At 36.6% G+C, this 17,136-nt stretch overlaps 3 protein-coding genes across 7 annotated transcripts in view; 2 read left to right on the forward strand and 1 right to left on the reverse strand.

Moving 5' to 3' along the window:
- LOC138332908 (arrestin domain-containing protein 3-like) lies at positions 1-15,878 on the forward strand. Of its 5 annotated transcripts, none has more exons than XM_069280930.1 (8): positions 1-979; positions 8,090-8,238; positions 8,753-8,872; positions 9,212-9,432; positions 10,573-10,755; positions 12,934-13,116; positions 13,436-13,673; positions 14,275-15,878. In XM_069280930.1, exons 2-8 carry the CDS (start codon positions 8,118-8,120, stop codon positions 14,394-14,396), a joined length of 1,188 nt encoding a protein of 395 aa, XP_069137031.1. In that variant the 5' UTR covers positions 1-979; positions 8,090-8,117; the 3' UTR covers positions 14,397-15,878. The 5 variants fall into 5 exon arrangements, with proteins under 5 accessions (XP_069137031.1, XP_069137030.1, XP_069137029.1 ...); XM_069280929.1 differs by lacking the exon at positions 1-979 and adding an exon at positions 7,266-7,415; XM_069280928.1 differs by lacking the exon at positions 1-979 and adding an exon at positions 7,448-7,728.
- Positions 1,201-2,463, forward strand: LOC138332906 (uncharacterized). The gene has a single exon (XM_069280927.1). It carries the CDS (start codon positions 1,201-1,203, stop codon positions 2,461-2,463), a length of 1,263 nt encoding a protein of 420 aa, XP_069137028.1.
- Positions 13,717-17,136, reverse strand: part of LOC138332905 (long-chain fatty acid transport protein 2-like) — a 23,747-nt gene continuing 20,327 nt past the window's right edge. Inside the window, exon 11 of the mRNA XM_069280926.1 lies at positions 13,717-17,079. Coding sequence (XP_069137027.1) covers positions 16,769-17,079 — 311 coding nt within the window. The 3' untranslated portion in view covers positions 13,717-16,768. The remainder of the gene's footprint in view (positions 17,080-17,136) is intronic.

Below are 17,136 nucleotides of genomic sequence, written 5' to 3' on the forward strand. Positions count from 1 at the left end.
ATGTACTACGTTCATTTGTCTGTGTCGTGTATTTGTTGCGTTACCGTTTACAGGGAGTGTGTCCTGTTTACCTGTGTGCCTATTTATAGTTAGTCCATGTGTGTCCAGGTGTCCTGTCAGTCATAGCTTGTTTAGCCTGTTTGTCCGGTTTGTGTACGGGTATGTTTGTGCGTGCATACAGGAGTATGCATGTAGGGGTGTGTGTGTGAGTGGGTATATAAGTAGTGTGCAAGGGGGAGCGCGACGTTAGACATTTCATTTGCGGAGCTGAACTAGCCTTTCGAGGTTACTCCGAGACACAGGGACTCCTTACTCCACGACACTTCCGACTAATTGTTACCAACTAGTCAAAGGTAATTATAAATGTAATTACAATATATTTGTGGATGTAAATAGTATGTGTATATGTTCAGAAACTTATAGAAGCTTACGTATTATGTTTGCAGGGGTTTCGTTCCCGCTTCAAATAACCATATGTAGACGACGCGCTCCTGTGAGAGTAATAAAGAACCAACAGAAGTAAACCACGTCTTTGTTTATTTCTATCACAAATGGCGCCCATGTAGGGACAGGAGCTGTAGTGGTACTACGCTGAGAAGTTCGTCTTCATATTTTGAGAATTTGGAAACCCCGAGCGGACGACGTGAACATGGATATCGTGAGCCAACGCCCAATTTCCATTTTCATCGTCATGGTTGGAGCCACATGTTTTTCGTAGGCCAACGAGTTTCAACCCCGCGGGATTTGTGTGGAAGCAGTGAAGTCAAAATCACTAGTGTGTCGACATAATATTATTTTGCTGAGCTCATTATAATGTGCACATCGCGGTACCGTATAGGTTACAGTGCGTGTCAACAGAGTGCGTTGTCAACAGCCTGCGTCAACAAGATCCCGATTTAAGCGCGCGGAGGACCACGACACCGAGCTAGAGGTCAAGGCCACGTACGGATAATAACTAAATGTTATAAAAAAATATCAGGTATTTTGAACTATTTTGTAGTACTAGTATTTGCCATTTATTTCGCAGCTATTGTACTACGTTGTTGACATAATTTGTACTCTGCATTTACTGATTGACTCACTCTGACGACTTGGCCAAGACTGTTTGACTGATATAAGTACGAACTGCTTTAGGTTGAGTAAGAGAGATAGGTTGAGTTGTATATATTTTGTGCGGAGTGTTTGCGAGATATTTATTCTATGTTTTATGTGAATATATATACTTCAATGTTGTGTTTCTATGTTCTGTGTTCAATATTTCTATGTGTTGACCCGGGTACAGGTACTTCGTTAGTTTTTTTGAGCTTCTTGCCTGTAGTCGTACAGCCGACGGTTCTTCCTTTAAGCATGGCGCAGGGAGGCCAGGACATGAAACTCCAGTCTACCGAGACCGGTACCAGACCAAAAGAATCGGTAAGTGTCCATGATCTAATAAGTAGTTTAGATGCTAGGCATTACAAGGTTTTAACTACTGAGGAGTATGAGCAGCTGCTTGCTTTAGGAGGAGCAGGTAAGACCAGTACACCCATGAGAAAAGGTCGGGGTCGGGCACGAATCAGTTCTAGCGTATTTGATGATGTAACGGTAGGTAAAGAAAATATCAGATCACCTTCTAGGGGCGAATCAGTGTTGAACTCTACAGGTAACCAGGGTATTGTAGTACCCCGCACGCCTAAAATACCCCCTTTCAGTGGAGACGATCAAAAGGGAGACGTTACTTTCAATGTGTGGAGATGCGAGGTAAGATGTTTGATGAGAGAGGATAGCTACCCTGTTTCTACAGTGAGGCAGGCTATACGTCAGTCGTTACGGGGTACTGCACGTCAGATGTTAACTACCCTACGGGATGATGCGAGTTCTGAACTCATTATTGAAAAATTAAATGGGTTATTTGGGAATGTCGCTACTCATGAGGCTACTCTCCAAAAATTCTATTCTGAAACTCAACAAGAAGGGGAGTCAGTTGTGTCATTTGCTTGCAGACTTGAGTCATTGTTACAATCTGCTATTGAGAATGGACACATTGAGGATTCTGCTAAAGATGGGATGTTGAGATCCAAATTTTGGACATCTCTTGGTAGTGAACGCCTTAAAAATCAGACTCGACATCGTTATGATACAGTCGGTACTTTTGACTCTTTGGTCAGGGAAGTTAGGGCTGTGGATTTAGAGATAAAGAATGCTGACAAAGTAAAGGGTGGTAATTCTAAAAAACCAACACAACACCAACCAGTACAGGTTGAACAGGATTTGAGTTCAAAACTAGATTTGTTGGTGAACCAAGTTTCAGAGCTAGCTAGTAAGTTGAGATCTCTGGAAACTAAAGTTGACTCTAAATTTTGCAGGAATTCTCATGGACCGCCACAGAACAAAAGTGCTGGGAATTACCGAAAGGAGAAAGATGAGGGAAAGAAGGATGAAAATAGGAGTTCAAACAAAAGTCCAAAATCGCCAAAAGAGTAACCTCCTCTGTAGCTGGGCAGATAGGGGATGGTGAAACTGAGAGCCCAAAGAATATTAAAGACAGATTGGTTGGAGAAGCTAACGAGGGGGAAATAAAGGTATGTGGGGCGTTTGTTAAGTGTTTAGTGGATACAGGCTCTATGGTGTCTACATGTAGTGAGAAATTTTTTGATTCCTTGTCTGGTGACACAGAACTTAGGTCATTAGATGACTTTGGGATAGATGTTTATTGTGCAGATGGTAGCAAGTTGCCATATTTAGGCTATTTTGAAGCCGATATAGAGTTGTTAAGTCAACAAAGCACAGTGAGAGTACCTTTGTTGGTGGTACCTGAGACTAAGTACAACAAGGAGGTCCCTGTCATTGTGGGTACTAATGTGCTCAGACTGTTGATGCCTAGTGAGAAAGACGGTCATGTTTGGGAGACCGCATTAAAAAGTCTAGAGTTAAATTCATTGACTGTACGTACAACCGGTAAGGCCATCAAAGTTGGTCCAGGGGAGAGTTTAACTGTACATGGACTAGTCAGGCAGACTCTTAGATTGGATAATGCTGTGGTGGAGAATAGTAGTAATTCCCCAAAAGGTGTGATTGTTTGTCCTAGAGTCGTAAAGTTAAGTCCAGGGACAACGGCCAGGGTTCCTGTAAGGATATGTAACCTTTTAGCCTATCCTGTACAAATACCTCCGGGAACAGAGCTGGGTACTCTTAATGAGGTCAAGGTCTTAGACCAATGGAAACCAGAGCAAAATAGGGAGAGTGTATCAGTCAATGCACAAACTGTAGACAGTGAGGGGAGTGGAGAACAATTAGATTTAGAGACTCTTGGTGTTCAGTTAAACTCTGATAATCTCACTGAGGAGCAGATGTTAAGAGTACGACAAGTTTTAGGTAGTTGGAAATCTTTGTTTTCTACCAGTCAGATGGACATAGGATGTACAGGGTTAGTTAAGCACGGTATAAGATTACATGATGAGAGACCTTTCAGGCTTCCATATCGGAAGATTCCTCCTGCCATGTATGAGGAGGTTAGGCAGCACCTCAAAGAGATGAAGGACTCTGGTGTTATAGAGGAATCTATGTCTCCGTATGCTTCTAATGTTGTTTTAGTTAGGAAGAAAAATGGCCAATTAAGATTCTGTATAGACTACAGGACTTTGAACTCTAAAACTATCAAGGATCAGTACACATTACCTCGTGTGGATGACACACTAGATGCGTTGGTGGGTGCTAAGTTTTTCTCTAAGCTGGATTTACGTTCTGGGTACTATCAGGTTTTGATGAATGAAGACGACAAGGAGAAAACAGCATTTACAGCAGGTCCTTTAGGGTTTTACCAATTTCGCAGGCTTCCATTTGGGTTGTGTAATGCACCCTCAACATTTCAAAGGTTGATGGAACGATGTATGGGAGATTTATGTTTGAGTGAATGTTTGATATTTTTAGATGATGTGTTGGTGTTTTCACAGAGTTTTGAGCAACATATTGAGAGACTTGAGGCAGTGTTTGAGAAGCTTAAAGCAAATGGGTTAAAGCTCAACCCCACCAAGTGCGAGTTCTTCAAGACTGAGGTCAAGTATTTGGGGCACCTGGTGAGCGAACAGGGTATAGCTGCTGATGATGAGAAAGTTGAAGCTTTGAGGTCCTGGAAACCTTGTCAGTCAGTTAAGGAAGTTCGCACTTTTCTGGGTTTCACTGGCTATTATAGGAAGTATGTGAAGGGGTATGCAGCTATTGCACGTCCATTGAATGATTTGTTGGTTGGTCACCCTACTGTCAAGGGCAAGTCTAAGAACCTTAAAACACCATTTGTTTGGTCTGATGAGTGTCAACAAGCTTTTGAGTTACTCAAGGAGAAGTTAACTAATCCTCCTGTATTGGCTTATGCCGATTACTCTAAACCTTTCAAGCTGAATACGGATGCTTCATTAGAGGGGTTAGGTGCAGTTTTGTATCAAGAACAAGATGGAATAGATAGGGTTATAGCTTATGCTAGCCGTGGGTTGAAACCTAGTGAAAAACTCTATCCAGCCCATAAACTGGAATTTTTGTGTCTTAAATGGGCTGTGACGGATAAGTTTAAGGATTATCTGTATGGGCAGGAGCAGTTTGAAGTGTATACTGATAACAATCCGCTGACATATGTAACAACTTCAGCCAGGTTGGATGCAACAGGTCATAGATGGGTAGCGGAATTGGCCAATTATTCATTTAAGTTGATCTATAGGTCTGGTAAAAGTAACCGGGATGCAGATGGCTTATCTCGTAAGCCTGGTCAGGGGGAGGAATGCATTTTTCCGGAAGTTGTTAAGGCTGTATGTATGGCTGCTTCTATACGTAGGGGTGAGTTGCCTTTAGCAGAAGCTATGGTAGTCACCAGCTCATTACAGTTACCTGGTTCAGAGCAAGATGAGAAACTGTCTGGTGAAAGTTTTACTCAAGTTGATTGGCTTGAAGAGCAACAGAAGGATACTGTGATTAGGCGAGTAGTAGAATTAGTTCAGCTGGGCAAGAGATTATCTGGGAACAAATTATCTCGAGAATCTGTGTCTGTAAGGAAACTATTGAAGGATTGGGAAAGATTGGATATTAGACAAGGAAAGCTGGTGCATAGGATGCAACTTGATGGAGAGCAGGTTTGGAGGATCGTACTCCCAAATAAGTGGAAATCAAGAGTTTTAGGTGCATATCATGATGACCAAGGTCATCATGGTCGTGACAGAACACTGTCACTACTCAAACCCAGATTTTTCTGGAGTGGAATGGAAGGTGATGTTGGAGAAAAGGTGAAAACATGTGATCGGTGTATCAGACGCAAAACTGCTGTTACTAAAAGGGCTGAGATGGTTTCGATTCAGTCGACGGAACCTATGGGGTTAGTCTGTTTAGATTTTTTGTCCATGGAACGCAGTAAGGGGGGGTATGAGCATGTATTAGTCATAACTGATCACTACACTCGTTATGCTCAGGCTATCCCAACCCGAAATCAGCTTGCAACAACTGTAGCTAAGGTTTTGTTCGATAATTTTATCGTACATTATGGTTTCCCAGCAAGGTTGCACAGCGATCAGGGGAGAAACTTTGAGTCGAGGATTATTCAGGAACTGTGTAAGCTAGCTGGTTTAAAAAAATCCCGCACGACTCCGTTTCATCCTCAGGGTAATGGAATGACAGAACGTTTCAATCAAACCCTTTTGAAGATGCTAGGTACCCTAGAGGACAAGGAAAAGCAAAATTGGAAGGCTCATGTCTCTGCTTTGGTGCATGCGTACAATGCCGCAACCCACGTTAGTACAGGTTTTTCACCATTTTATTTACTATTTGGGAGACATCCTAGGCTGGCAGGTGATGCTTATTTTGGGTTACATGAGCAAGAGTTTAGGCAGTTTCAACCAAAATCTGAGTATGTCAAAAAGTTGAAGTCCCGGCTACAGTTTGCATATCGAACAGCGGAAAAATATGCCAAGAAATCTGCAAAAACATACAAAACGCATTACGATGTAAATGTTAGAGATTCTGGTCTCAAAGCTGGCGATAGAGTCTTAGTGAGGAATGTAAATTTGAAGGGAAAATGTAAACTTGCGGATAAATGGGAGAAATTTCCATACAAAGTCCTTTCCAAACCCCACAAAGATTCGCCAGTGTATCGTGTGAAATTGGAACATAGCGGAAGAGGTGGTAGAACTCGTACTGTTCATCGCAACATGCTGTTGCCATATTTTGGACAAAATGATGTAGATCCTCTCGAAATCAGTAAAACCCCAATTCGGCATAAAATCCGTACAAGAACTACCCCAGGTGATGATTGCAGCACGTCGGATTCTAGTTCGAGTTCGGGGGAGGATATTACATGTTATGTTCCAAGGAGGGCTAGTCGGAATGTTTCAAGTTCTAGTAGAAGTATATTTACTGGTAATACCAGTGAAAGTATATCCAATTCCAGAATTTCACAAAATTCAGAGAATAACTCACAAAGTTATAATGATGGAGTTGTTACCGGTACGACCGGGGCAGAGAGGTCGGAGGAAACTCGGACTAATTCCCATAGCGGGAACACTACTACAGTAGATATTGATTATACTAATTACACACCATCTCCGAGACGCTCCAATCGAGTGCGCCGAGCTCCTAGTAGGTATGGGGAATGGCAAATGCAACAGATTGTCGAGGGAGATTGGGTCCTTTGCTAAGAACAGAATTGATGCGTTTCATTTTCAGAAATTTACAGAAACTTGTTCATAATGTTGACCATTGTTTGTACATACTTGAAAATGTGATAATACAGGTTTATAAATAAAAAGATGTATAAATAAACTTTATTTTAGTTCCAGGAGTGTTTAATGATGGCTGTAATGCTGTAAGATAGATTGTAATATTAATTGTGTCGGGACGTCTTATTTTAAAAGGGGGAGTATGTCATAGGGTCAAATGTACTACGTTCATTTGTCTGTGTCGTGTATTTGTTGCGTTACCGTTTACAGGGAGTGTGTCCTGTTTACCTGTGTGCCTATTTATAGTTAGTCCATGTGTGTCCAGGTGTCCTGTCAGTCATAGCTTGTTTAGCCTGTTTGTCCGGTTTGTGTACGGGTATGTTTGTGCGTGCATGCAGGAGTATGCATGTAGGGGTGTGTGTGTGAGTGGGTATATAAGTAGTGTGCAAGGGGGAGCGCGACGTTAGACATTTCATTTGCGGAGCTGAACTAGCCTTTCGAGGTTACTCCGAGACACAGGGACTCCTTACTCCACGACACTTCCGACTAATTGTTACCAACTAGTCAAAGGTAATTATAAATGTAATTACAATATATTTGTGGATGTAAATAGTATGTGTATATGTTCAGAAACTTATAGAAGCTTACGTATTATGTTTGCAGGGGTTTCGTTCCCGCTTCAAATAACCATATGTACAGTAGACGACGCGCTCCTGTGAGAGTAATAAAGAACCAACAGAAGTAAACCACGTCTTTGTTTATTTCTATCACATTACTTTAACCATATATATTCTAAAAGCCTACGACTCCTAACCTTACCTTGAATTTTCGATAATAATTTGAATAATATTCGAAAAAATGAGCTGAATTTATATCTAACGCCAAGGTCTCACTTATAAATCCTTGCTAACGCAATTCACAGATGAACCCACATCACAAGGTTATAATATTTATGGTAACAGTCGTTGGCGCGTTCGAGTCGATGGCTTTTATTTGTAATTGTGTACTTCCGGAAAGGATGCCTGTCAAAATGGTCATCTGATGTCAGGGAAAGGTAAATGTCAGATAGCGGTTATTTGGTAAATTGACTTCTATTGTTCATTATAGTGTTATACCCTTGTACAATAATGTTATAACTCCATTGCATGCATTCTCGTAGTGTTATAACTCCATTGCATTACACTGTTACAGTGTAGGTAACTCAAGTTAGTGTTATAAGTCCAGTGTATTACAGTGCAGGTAACTAAAGTTACTGTTTGAAGTCCAGTGTATTACAGTGCAGGTAACTCCTGTTTATTACAATGTTATAGGATCTAACTCCAGTTTGTAAAAAAAATGTAACAGTGTTTTAACTCCAGTGCATTACAGTCATATAACTCCAGTGCATCACAGTGTTATTTGGTTTGTTTTTCTAGATTCTGATTTTTATGAAGATGTTTCCAAATGATGGTGGCTAATCTGTTGATCAAGATACTAAACAACCCTGATGGCTCGGTTTATCAGCCTGGACAGACGATACAGGCGTGTGTTCAGCTGTTCATGTCAGAACGACACTGTGTCAAAAGTATGTATATCGGAACAATTAATGTGTCCAAAAATAGAAACAACAATCAAGATATTAAAGCTGTATATTGTCTTGTATTGTTTATTATGATAAAAATTGAATAAAAAAAATATTAAATAAAAAAAAAAAAAGAAGATTTTTCAGCTGTGTCAAAATTAAATTGCAATTAAAATTAACCAATAAATGGACTTGGTGTGTATTCAACCCAGTTTGAACTTAAACAAGACTTATAAGTGAAATTGAGTGCAAGAAAAAATGGAGAAGCCATAGGAGCATTTATGGACAAGGGGACTTAATGAGTTGTATACGGTAAATATTACCTCATAGAAAGAACATTTTGAAACTAGTTGTAAAAGATTTTAGAGAACTGTTTTATTGTTAATTCAATGTCTTCATTTGACTAGCTACAATTAATATATTTATATTAATGTTTTAGAATTAAATTAATGAAACATTTTTAAATGTTTAAATATTTTAAATAAACCAAACACATTTTATATTTTATCTTTTGGAGGAATATATGTAAAGTTTAAAGGCAAAGGACAAACAAGCTGGAGCTCTGGATCTGTCCGTAACAGGACTTATCATGGCGAGACAGAGCGATACTTCAAATCCCAGATAACTCTACTAGAAGGTATGTACAGCGGATTTAAAACTATTTTCATGGTTTGTCATTTGATTATAGCCACTTTAAACGGTTTGCTTTAAACACAGTGACTACCTCTGGTTACAAACTTACGGTAAAAGAATTGATGAGAGAGTAATGATATTAATGGGTATTTTTAATGACTGCCTGTGTTTTGACTGAAATGTAAGAGTTATTTCCCTTTAATTATATTCAATTTGTGTTAGCAATGATTAGTTATATTTAATATAATACCAATAATATGCAATCAGTGTTGTATGTATATTGCTAAATCTGTTGCAGAGAAGTTGAAATAATATCTATGAAATATTCATGTGTTTTTTATAGCTATTGACGATGATTACTTTGAACTACAGCCTGGGGATTTCGAGTATCCTGTTGATTTTGTGCTACCTATAGATCTGCCGTCTTCCTTTGTGGGCCTCCATGGGTCTGTTCGATATCATATTAAGGCTAAGATGGAGGTGAAGGGAGGAGAGGTTTATAGAGTTAAGTTTCCATTCAAAGTCAAGTACATGTTGAACCTCAACTCTATATCAGGGGCTAAGGTGAGTGGAGATTTTATTTCTAATAATATATGTTTATCACTGCAAGTTCCTGAATATAAGGAATACAGCTATTTAACATAGGTTATACACTATAACTTGTCAAAACCGGCCCTTCTCTAATCTGAATCTCTGTGTATTCCACCAAAATTGTATAGCATTTTCGGTAATACTTTTTTAGTAATCAAAACCTGTTTAATACAGTTTGTCCTTGTGACATTTTGTTTAGACAAATTACACTTCGTCAGGTTTACAGATATCAGAGTGTCACTTTCTTTGTTTTTTTTTCCAAATTTTTTTTTGTCTGCTAATATTCTCTAAATTTTTAATTAATATTGATAACAAACACTAAATTCAATTTAGGATTCAGATTTCAGATTTTATTAATACACTCTGGGCACACCTTTGTGTGCCACAAGAGGTCAATTTATACAAAACATACATGACAGACAGGGTAATTGATAGTACAGTGTGAACATAATACACTCAAGCGTACATATCCGTGTATGAAATATTTTACGTACATTGGAGAGTATAATGCATGGTCATCGTTAGTTATGTATGATTGTAGTATGAACAACAATCATATCAATACATGTATTTTAATATTATAATTGTATATGCTTAATACTTCATGAATAGAAGCAGTGAATCACATTAGTATGTTTCTATATTTGCCTTAATGTGTTTCAACAAATATTTTTGGTCTTTAGTAAACAAAAATAACTCACTTGTATGAAATAGATTAATGCCATGTCCAATAACAACTTGTTGTGTAACCTCTACTATTGTATATGGCTGTTTATTATAGCTGGACTCTAGGTTTATAGTGCTATATCACTGAAATATGCTGAGAAAGACACAAAGCTACATTGTGTAGATATTCCACAAGGTCACACTAGTTTATATATACATGATGTTCACATGATATTATAGAGTACTGATTAGATATATGGCTTATAATGTCTTTTAGCTCCCAGAGATAAAAGCTATACAATTATTGAGGTTGACTCCAAACTAAGATCAATTGATTAGAATAGGTTCAGCACAGATTGAGGTTATTTTGAGTAATTAAGTTGTAATGAATCTTTGCACAAATTGAAGGTAAAAAATATACATGCCATTTGGGCTTTTTGTCTGCAGTTACCAGTCCAGATAGAGGGAACCAAGACTGGGTGTTGTTGCTGTTGTAAAATAGGCCCTGTAACCTGTAAGATGTGGCTTGACCGACAAGGCTATGTTCCTGGAGAAAGTATTTATATCAACGCTGAGGTCACAAACAATGGGACATCTCTAATCCATAAAATTTCTGTTAGTTTGGTAATGGTAAGTAATTACTACCTAGTCTGGAAATTCTAAGTGATTAGTCTGGTCATGAAAAGTACTTACTAACTAGTCTGGTAATGGTAAGTAATTACTACCGAGTCTGGTAATGGTAAGTAATTACTACTTAGTCTGGTAATGGTAAGTAATTACTACTTAGTCTAGCAATGGTAAGTAATTCCTACTTAGTCTGGTTATGGTAAGTTATTAGTCTGGTAATGGTAAGTAATTACTACTTAGTCTGATAATGGTAAGTAATCAGTACTTAGCCTGGTAATGGTAAGTAATTACTACTTAGTCTGATAATGGTAAGTAATTACTACTTAGTCTGGTAATTGTAAGTAATAACTACTTAATGTGGTAATGGTAAGTAATAAGTACTTCGTGTGGTAATGCTTAGTAATTAGTCTGGTAATGGTAAGTAATTACTACTTAGTCTGGACATTATAAGTAATTACTACTTACTTGGTAATGTAAGTATATACTTAGTCTGGTAATGGTAAGTAATTACTACTTAGTCTGGTAATGGTAAGTAATTACTACTTAGTCTGGTAATGGTAAGTAATTACTACTTAGTCTGGTAATGGTAAGTAATTACTACTTAGTCTGGTAATGGTAAGTAATTACTACTTAGTCTGGTAATGGTAAGTAATTACTACTTAGTCTGGTAATGGTAAGTAATTAATACTTAGTCTGGTAATGGTAAGTAATAACTACTTAGTCTGGTAAATCACTACTTAGTTTGGTAATGATAAGTAATAAGTACATAGTCTGGTAATGGTAAGTAAGTACTAATTAGTCTTGTAATGGTAAGTAATCACTACTCAGTCTGGTAATGGTAAGTAATCACTACTTAGTCTGGTAATGGTAAGTAATTACTACTTAGTCTGGTAATGGTAAGTAATTACTACTTAGTCTGGTAATGGTAAGTAATTACTACTTAGTCTGGTAATGGTAAGTAATTACTACTTAGTCTGGTAATGGTAAGTAATTACTACTTAGTCTGGTAATGGTAAGTAATTACTACTTAGTCTGGTAATGGTAAGTAATTACTACTTAGTCTGGTAATGGTAAGTAATTACTACTTAGTCTGGTAATGGTAAGTAATTACTACTTAGTCTGGTAATGGTAAGTAATTACTACTTAGTCTGGTAATGATAAGTAATTAATACTTAGTCTGGTAATGGTAAGTAATTACTACTTAGTCTTGTAATGGTGAGTAACCACTACTTAGTCTGGTAATGGTAAGTAATTACTACTTAGTCTGGTAATGGTAAGTAATTACTACTTAGTCTGGTAATGATAAGTAATTCCTACTTAGTCTGATAATGGGAAGTAATTCCTACTTAGTCTGGTAATGGTAAGTAATTACTACTTAGTCTGGTAATGGTAAGTAATTACTACTTAGTCTGGTAATGGTAAGTAATTACTACTTAGTCTGGTAATGGTAAGTAATTACTACTTAGTCTGGTAATGGTAAGTAATTACTACTTAGTCTGGTAATGGTAAGTAATTACTACTTAGTCTGGTAATGGTAAGTAATTACTACTTAGTCTGGTAATGGTAAGTAATTACTTGTTAGTCTGGACATGATAAGTAATTACTCTTTAGTCTGGACATGATAAGTAATTACTACTTACTGTGGTAATGATAAGTAATCACTACTTAGTCTGGTAATGGTAAGTAATTACTACTTAGTCTGGTAATGGTAAGTAATCACTACTTAGTCTGGTAATGGTAAGTAATCACTACTTAGTCTGGTAATGGTAAGTAATTACTACTTAGTCTGGACATGATAAGTAATTACTACTTAGTCTGATAATGGTAAGTAATTACTACTTAGTCTGGTAATGGTAAGTAATTACTACTTAGTTACAAAGTGCTGACTCTAAGCCTAGATATCAGAGTTAAATCCAATAGGGGAGTCACCCATGAACTTCTTTAATGAACTGTTCCAGTTTTAGTTTTAGAATTCACATACTGGGTACGTATGTGTCTTCAAGGATGAATGAGGTAAAAATCTGGTTACAGGTTTTTATTTGAAATGAAGATTTGCTTTTGTCGACAATAGCGTTTTGTAGACCATTGAAGTTTGATCTAGATTGACTGATGTCCGACTCTTTTCAATGTTTACACAAAATATAGAACAATATAATTATTAACTGTTTTATATGCTTCCAGACCAGCATTTTCAAGGCGTATGGGGATAAGAAAATGGATCGAAAAGTTGTCAGCTCTGTTTCCCACGGGACTATCGGTCCTGGAGAAAAGGATATTTGGAATGGTGACCAGTTAGATGTACCCCCGACCCCTTCATCATACTTATACAGATGTACAATCATTGATATACAGTACACATGTCAGGTAAGAATTAATATAACGCCACCTTTTGTAAGAATTAACCTTCTAAAATCGTGTTGTCAAAACTATGTCACTGCTAGTATATGTAATTTGATAGAGCCATTATTTTACAGTCACTGTTACATCACATGCCTTGGCCTTTTCCGTGTTTTCTAAATAAAAAAACCCTTAATTTCATCCCCTCATCCCTAACACTGGAACTGAACACTTTGTCTGACTTTTGTTTTGACATGGACAGATGTACATTACTTGCACGTTCAGTATCTTTTTCAAATTCTTTACATATGATAAGGAACGTTTCAACATGTGTCTTTATTGACAGCTTGCTGTTGAGGTGGAAGGGTCCTTACTGAACATTGTCTTTGATTTGCCAATCGTCATTGGCACGATTCCATTACATGATGATGGTAACGTACGTCCTCACCGCTCTGCCTCATCTCCATTGGTTCAAAACTGGAACCTATTGAGTGAACAGACAGACAACACAGCTATAACATCACAACCAGGTCAGTACCAGGTCACAGGTCGGTACCAGGTCACAGGTCGGTACCAGGTCACAGGTCAGTACAAGGGAGGTACATGTAGTAATAACATCACAACTAGTTCAGTACAAGCAATAAATCCAGCCTTTAATTTAATGGTTTTCCTGACAGAAGCTTTGCTCTATAATAAGATAATTGCGCTGATTGTATAAACTGTAAATATTTCCATATGTCGGTTCCCCTAGGATCATATTTGTGCATATGGCATTTAGGGACCAATCAACCAAGAAGATGGCCGGCAGGCAGCCATTTTGGATTTTGATATTTAAAGTTTGAAAAGATCCATCTTTCCATTGTCTTATATTCTTTGGTGGGTGCCAAGATCCCTCTGGCTTCTCTTGTTAATTTTGCGGTCAAATATGATTGCACCAAAATGTTTACATCGCAATGTTGATTGGTTGACTTCTTTAAGTACTATTGCTGTTGGAATTTCCATTTTTCTAGTAAATTAATTAATCAAGTTTCCTCAGTCTATTGATAATGTGAAGATAAGATTGAACGTTTATCTTACAATTTACTTTTGTAATATAATTTGCAATATCAAAAATAAAAAAGTTGCTATTTTGTTTTGTTTTGAAACAGAAATTAAAATTATTATGTTTTGATTCATTGTTAACAGCATCGCTTAACTACGAAAGGTTTACAAAAACAGACAAAGTGAGAAGAATGAATCAAAAGAACAAAACCGGAGATTTTACCGACATCACAAATTTACAACCACAAAAGGTAACAACAGTGTAGCTCCTAAGTCACCAATGGACATTTATCAAATACTTGTTTATTGATATTTATTTTATTTCTTATTTATCACTTTATTAAAACCTTAGGAGATAAACATATTTTAATGTGATTTCCTTAAAGATGCTCCACCGCCGACAAAGCATAAATGATATTCATCATTTGAAAAATGATTGGTGTTTAATCGTGTATATATATACCTGATTAACACAAAAAATAAAATGATATAATTGATTTCGCCCTTGGTGCATGCGCAATCAGTACTTCATTTCATATAGAATATAGTGCCACAGAATTTTTTCGGGATGCAATTAATCATTTTTCATATTTTTAACTTGAAGTGAAATTAGAAGCTCAATCTTTTCAATGGTGGTAATGGTGTAAAGTAAGTAACTTTTGTAACTGAAGAAAAATACTAAATTGTTTGTTCCTGTTTTTGATAGTGAAAAAATACCATTTGCCAGCGATGGAGCATCTTTAAAGGAATTTTCTTTTTTAAGAAACATAAGTTTTATAACCCTTTGTTCTTAAAAATAGTGAATGACTGATTTATATTTCAAAACTAAATATTGTAAATATTCGTAAAAGGTGCTATATTTCAAAATCAGATGTTTTAAGCAAGTGCAATACCTACTCTGTAGAAAGCAACAGGAACTTTCTTGTATTGAGATGCAGGAAAAATTAGAATTTAGTCATGCATTTAAATGTATAATAAAATAGTGTATGTTATGTTTTTATTACACTTGTAAATTTATTTGTTGGAAAATTAATCAGTATGGTATATGGGGTTGAGAAATTTCAGAAAGGAAGGGAAATGTTTATTCTTTAGCTTTGTGAAAGCGTAAATGTTAATATTAACATAATATACATAGGAGTCAATACAATTAATGTGGTGATGGTCTTTTAACATCATACAAATATAACATTTGTTACATGCATTCAATGTATATGTGCAACGATTTCCTCAAATCTAAGACAATTACTTTTGTCGAGTAGTTCATGAAACAAAGTTTAGGTACACTCTGTATTTTATAATAGAATGCAGCAACTACTTGTATTTCATAATAACACTGAACCACATTTGTAACTCTCAGAGTGGTTAAGTTATATTTTAGATATTTCAAAGGATTGTTTGTTTATTTTATATCTGTTACATCAATGCATATCTTGTTTACATAGAAATTCTTTTGGATATCATGCTTAAATGCGATATACTGTAAACTTGAAAATTTAAATTTAAGTGTTATTGGGGTGTTACGTGAATTACGCGCAGACTTAAGCATAACAAATTTGTTGCAAAACTTAAACATATGTATCGATCGCAAAAATATATCTAATATATCCTCCTTGTATACGTACCAGGAAATATATTACAAATGTATGTGTCTATATTATGTTTGTATTTTTATAAAGTCTGTACAGATACTTTACATTGAAATTATTGATATTTTATTTTTTACAAATAAAACATTTCAAACTGAACAAGCCATTGTTACATCTACTGTCTTCAATGCGTTAAGGTTTTGACAAAGTTCATTAAATCTCATAGTATCAGTATCATAAACGATTTGTAACTTTTATATCATTTCTTTAATATAGAGATATCCATCATTAATTATCGTTTTCATATTTGTGCGTAGATATCAACCTGGAAAATAACGTTTCTACTTGCCAACGAGAATTTTGAGGCCAAGTTTCAGAATAGTTCATATGAAACGACCGCAAATACATGCATTTACAACAATTTAAATTTCGAAGATTCTCAACGTAAAAATGTGATGCGAAAATCCAGTGAAGGCCGCCAATTTGTGACATCCTAGAATTCTGACGTCTATAGCTAGTTATGACGTCATAATGAATTGTCAGCTTCTTAACAGTACTCCATCATGTAATAAATTAGTGACATGTGCAAAAATATTGCATAGGCAAAGTCACTGGATATCTGGAGAATAAAAGTGCTTAAAGCGATAGTTCGCTGTATTTGATTGTAAAAGGATAATATGCAATATCTTCTTTACTATGAATACCAGCCTAAGGTCTGAAGACTCTGGTTAAGAAATCCGTGTCATCATTATTTATTATCAGTAATGTTTAATTGCAGCACCACCCGTTCCATTTTTCTCACGCATTATCAATGTTTAAGCTGACAATGCAAGTTAAAACCATTCGTGTTGATATATAAAAATGTCTGTCAATTTCCTTTGAAATGATTACCAATATACAAGGGTTTTCTGAAAACCATTTATTCTCCCCCCCCCCCCTCTTAACACTAATGTTTTACTTTGCGTTGCCAGCTTTGAATTGATGTGATCTTATTAATCATGATTTAACCACCACAATGTTGTCATTATAAATTGACTAGAACCACTCATTCCTTATAAACGTGACGTCACAACTCGCTGGTAAATGTCGCCTGTTAAAGGTGAATATGTACGCTTTTCCACATCTAAGAAGAACACTGGGTCGGCAATCTTATCGATGTCGAAGCCGTCTTTTATCAGATTTAGTTTGCTATGTTTCATAGTTTGCGTCACTTGAAGATCTTTTGTGAAACGTAGAAATAATGGGCGTGCATACGCCGGAAGTTCCTTCTCACATGCGCAGAATACATCTTTAAGCATGTCTGGTTTCACTTCCGCTTCGCCCTTCAAAGAAATGGCAGCCATTCCAGCACGCCCGTCCGAGTCTGAAAGAAATGATCGGGATATACTACAGTCGGGTACTTCACTCCTAGGATAAAATT

This window comes from Argopecten irradians, chromosome 10, assembly GCF_041381155.1.
Source record: "Argopecten irradians isolate NY chromosome 10, Ai_NY, whole genome shotgun sequence".
Classification (NCBI taxonomy): domain Eukaryota; kingdom Metazoa; phylum Mollusca; class Bivalvia; order Pectinida; family Pectinidae; genus Argopecten; species Argopecten irradians.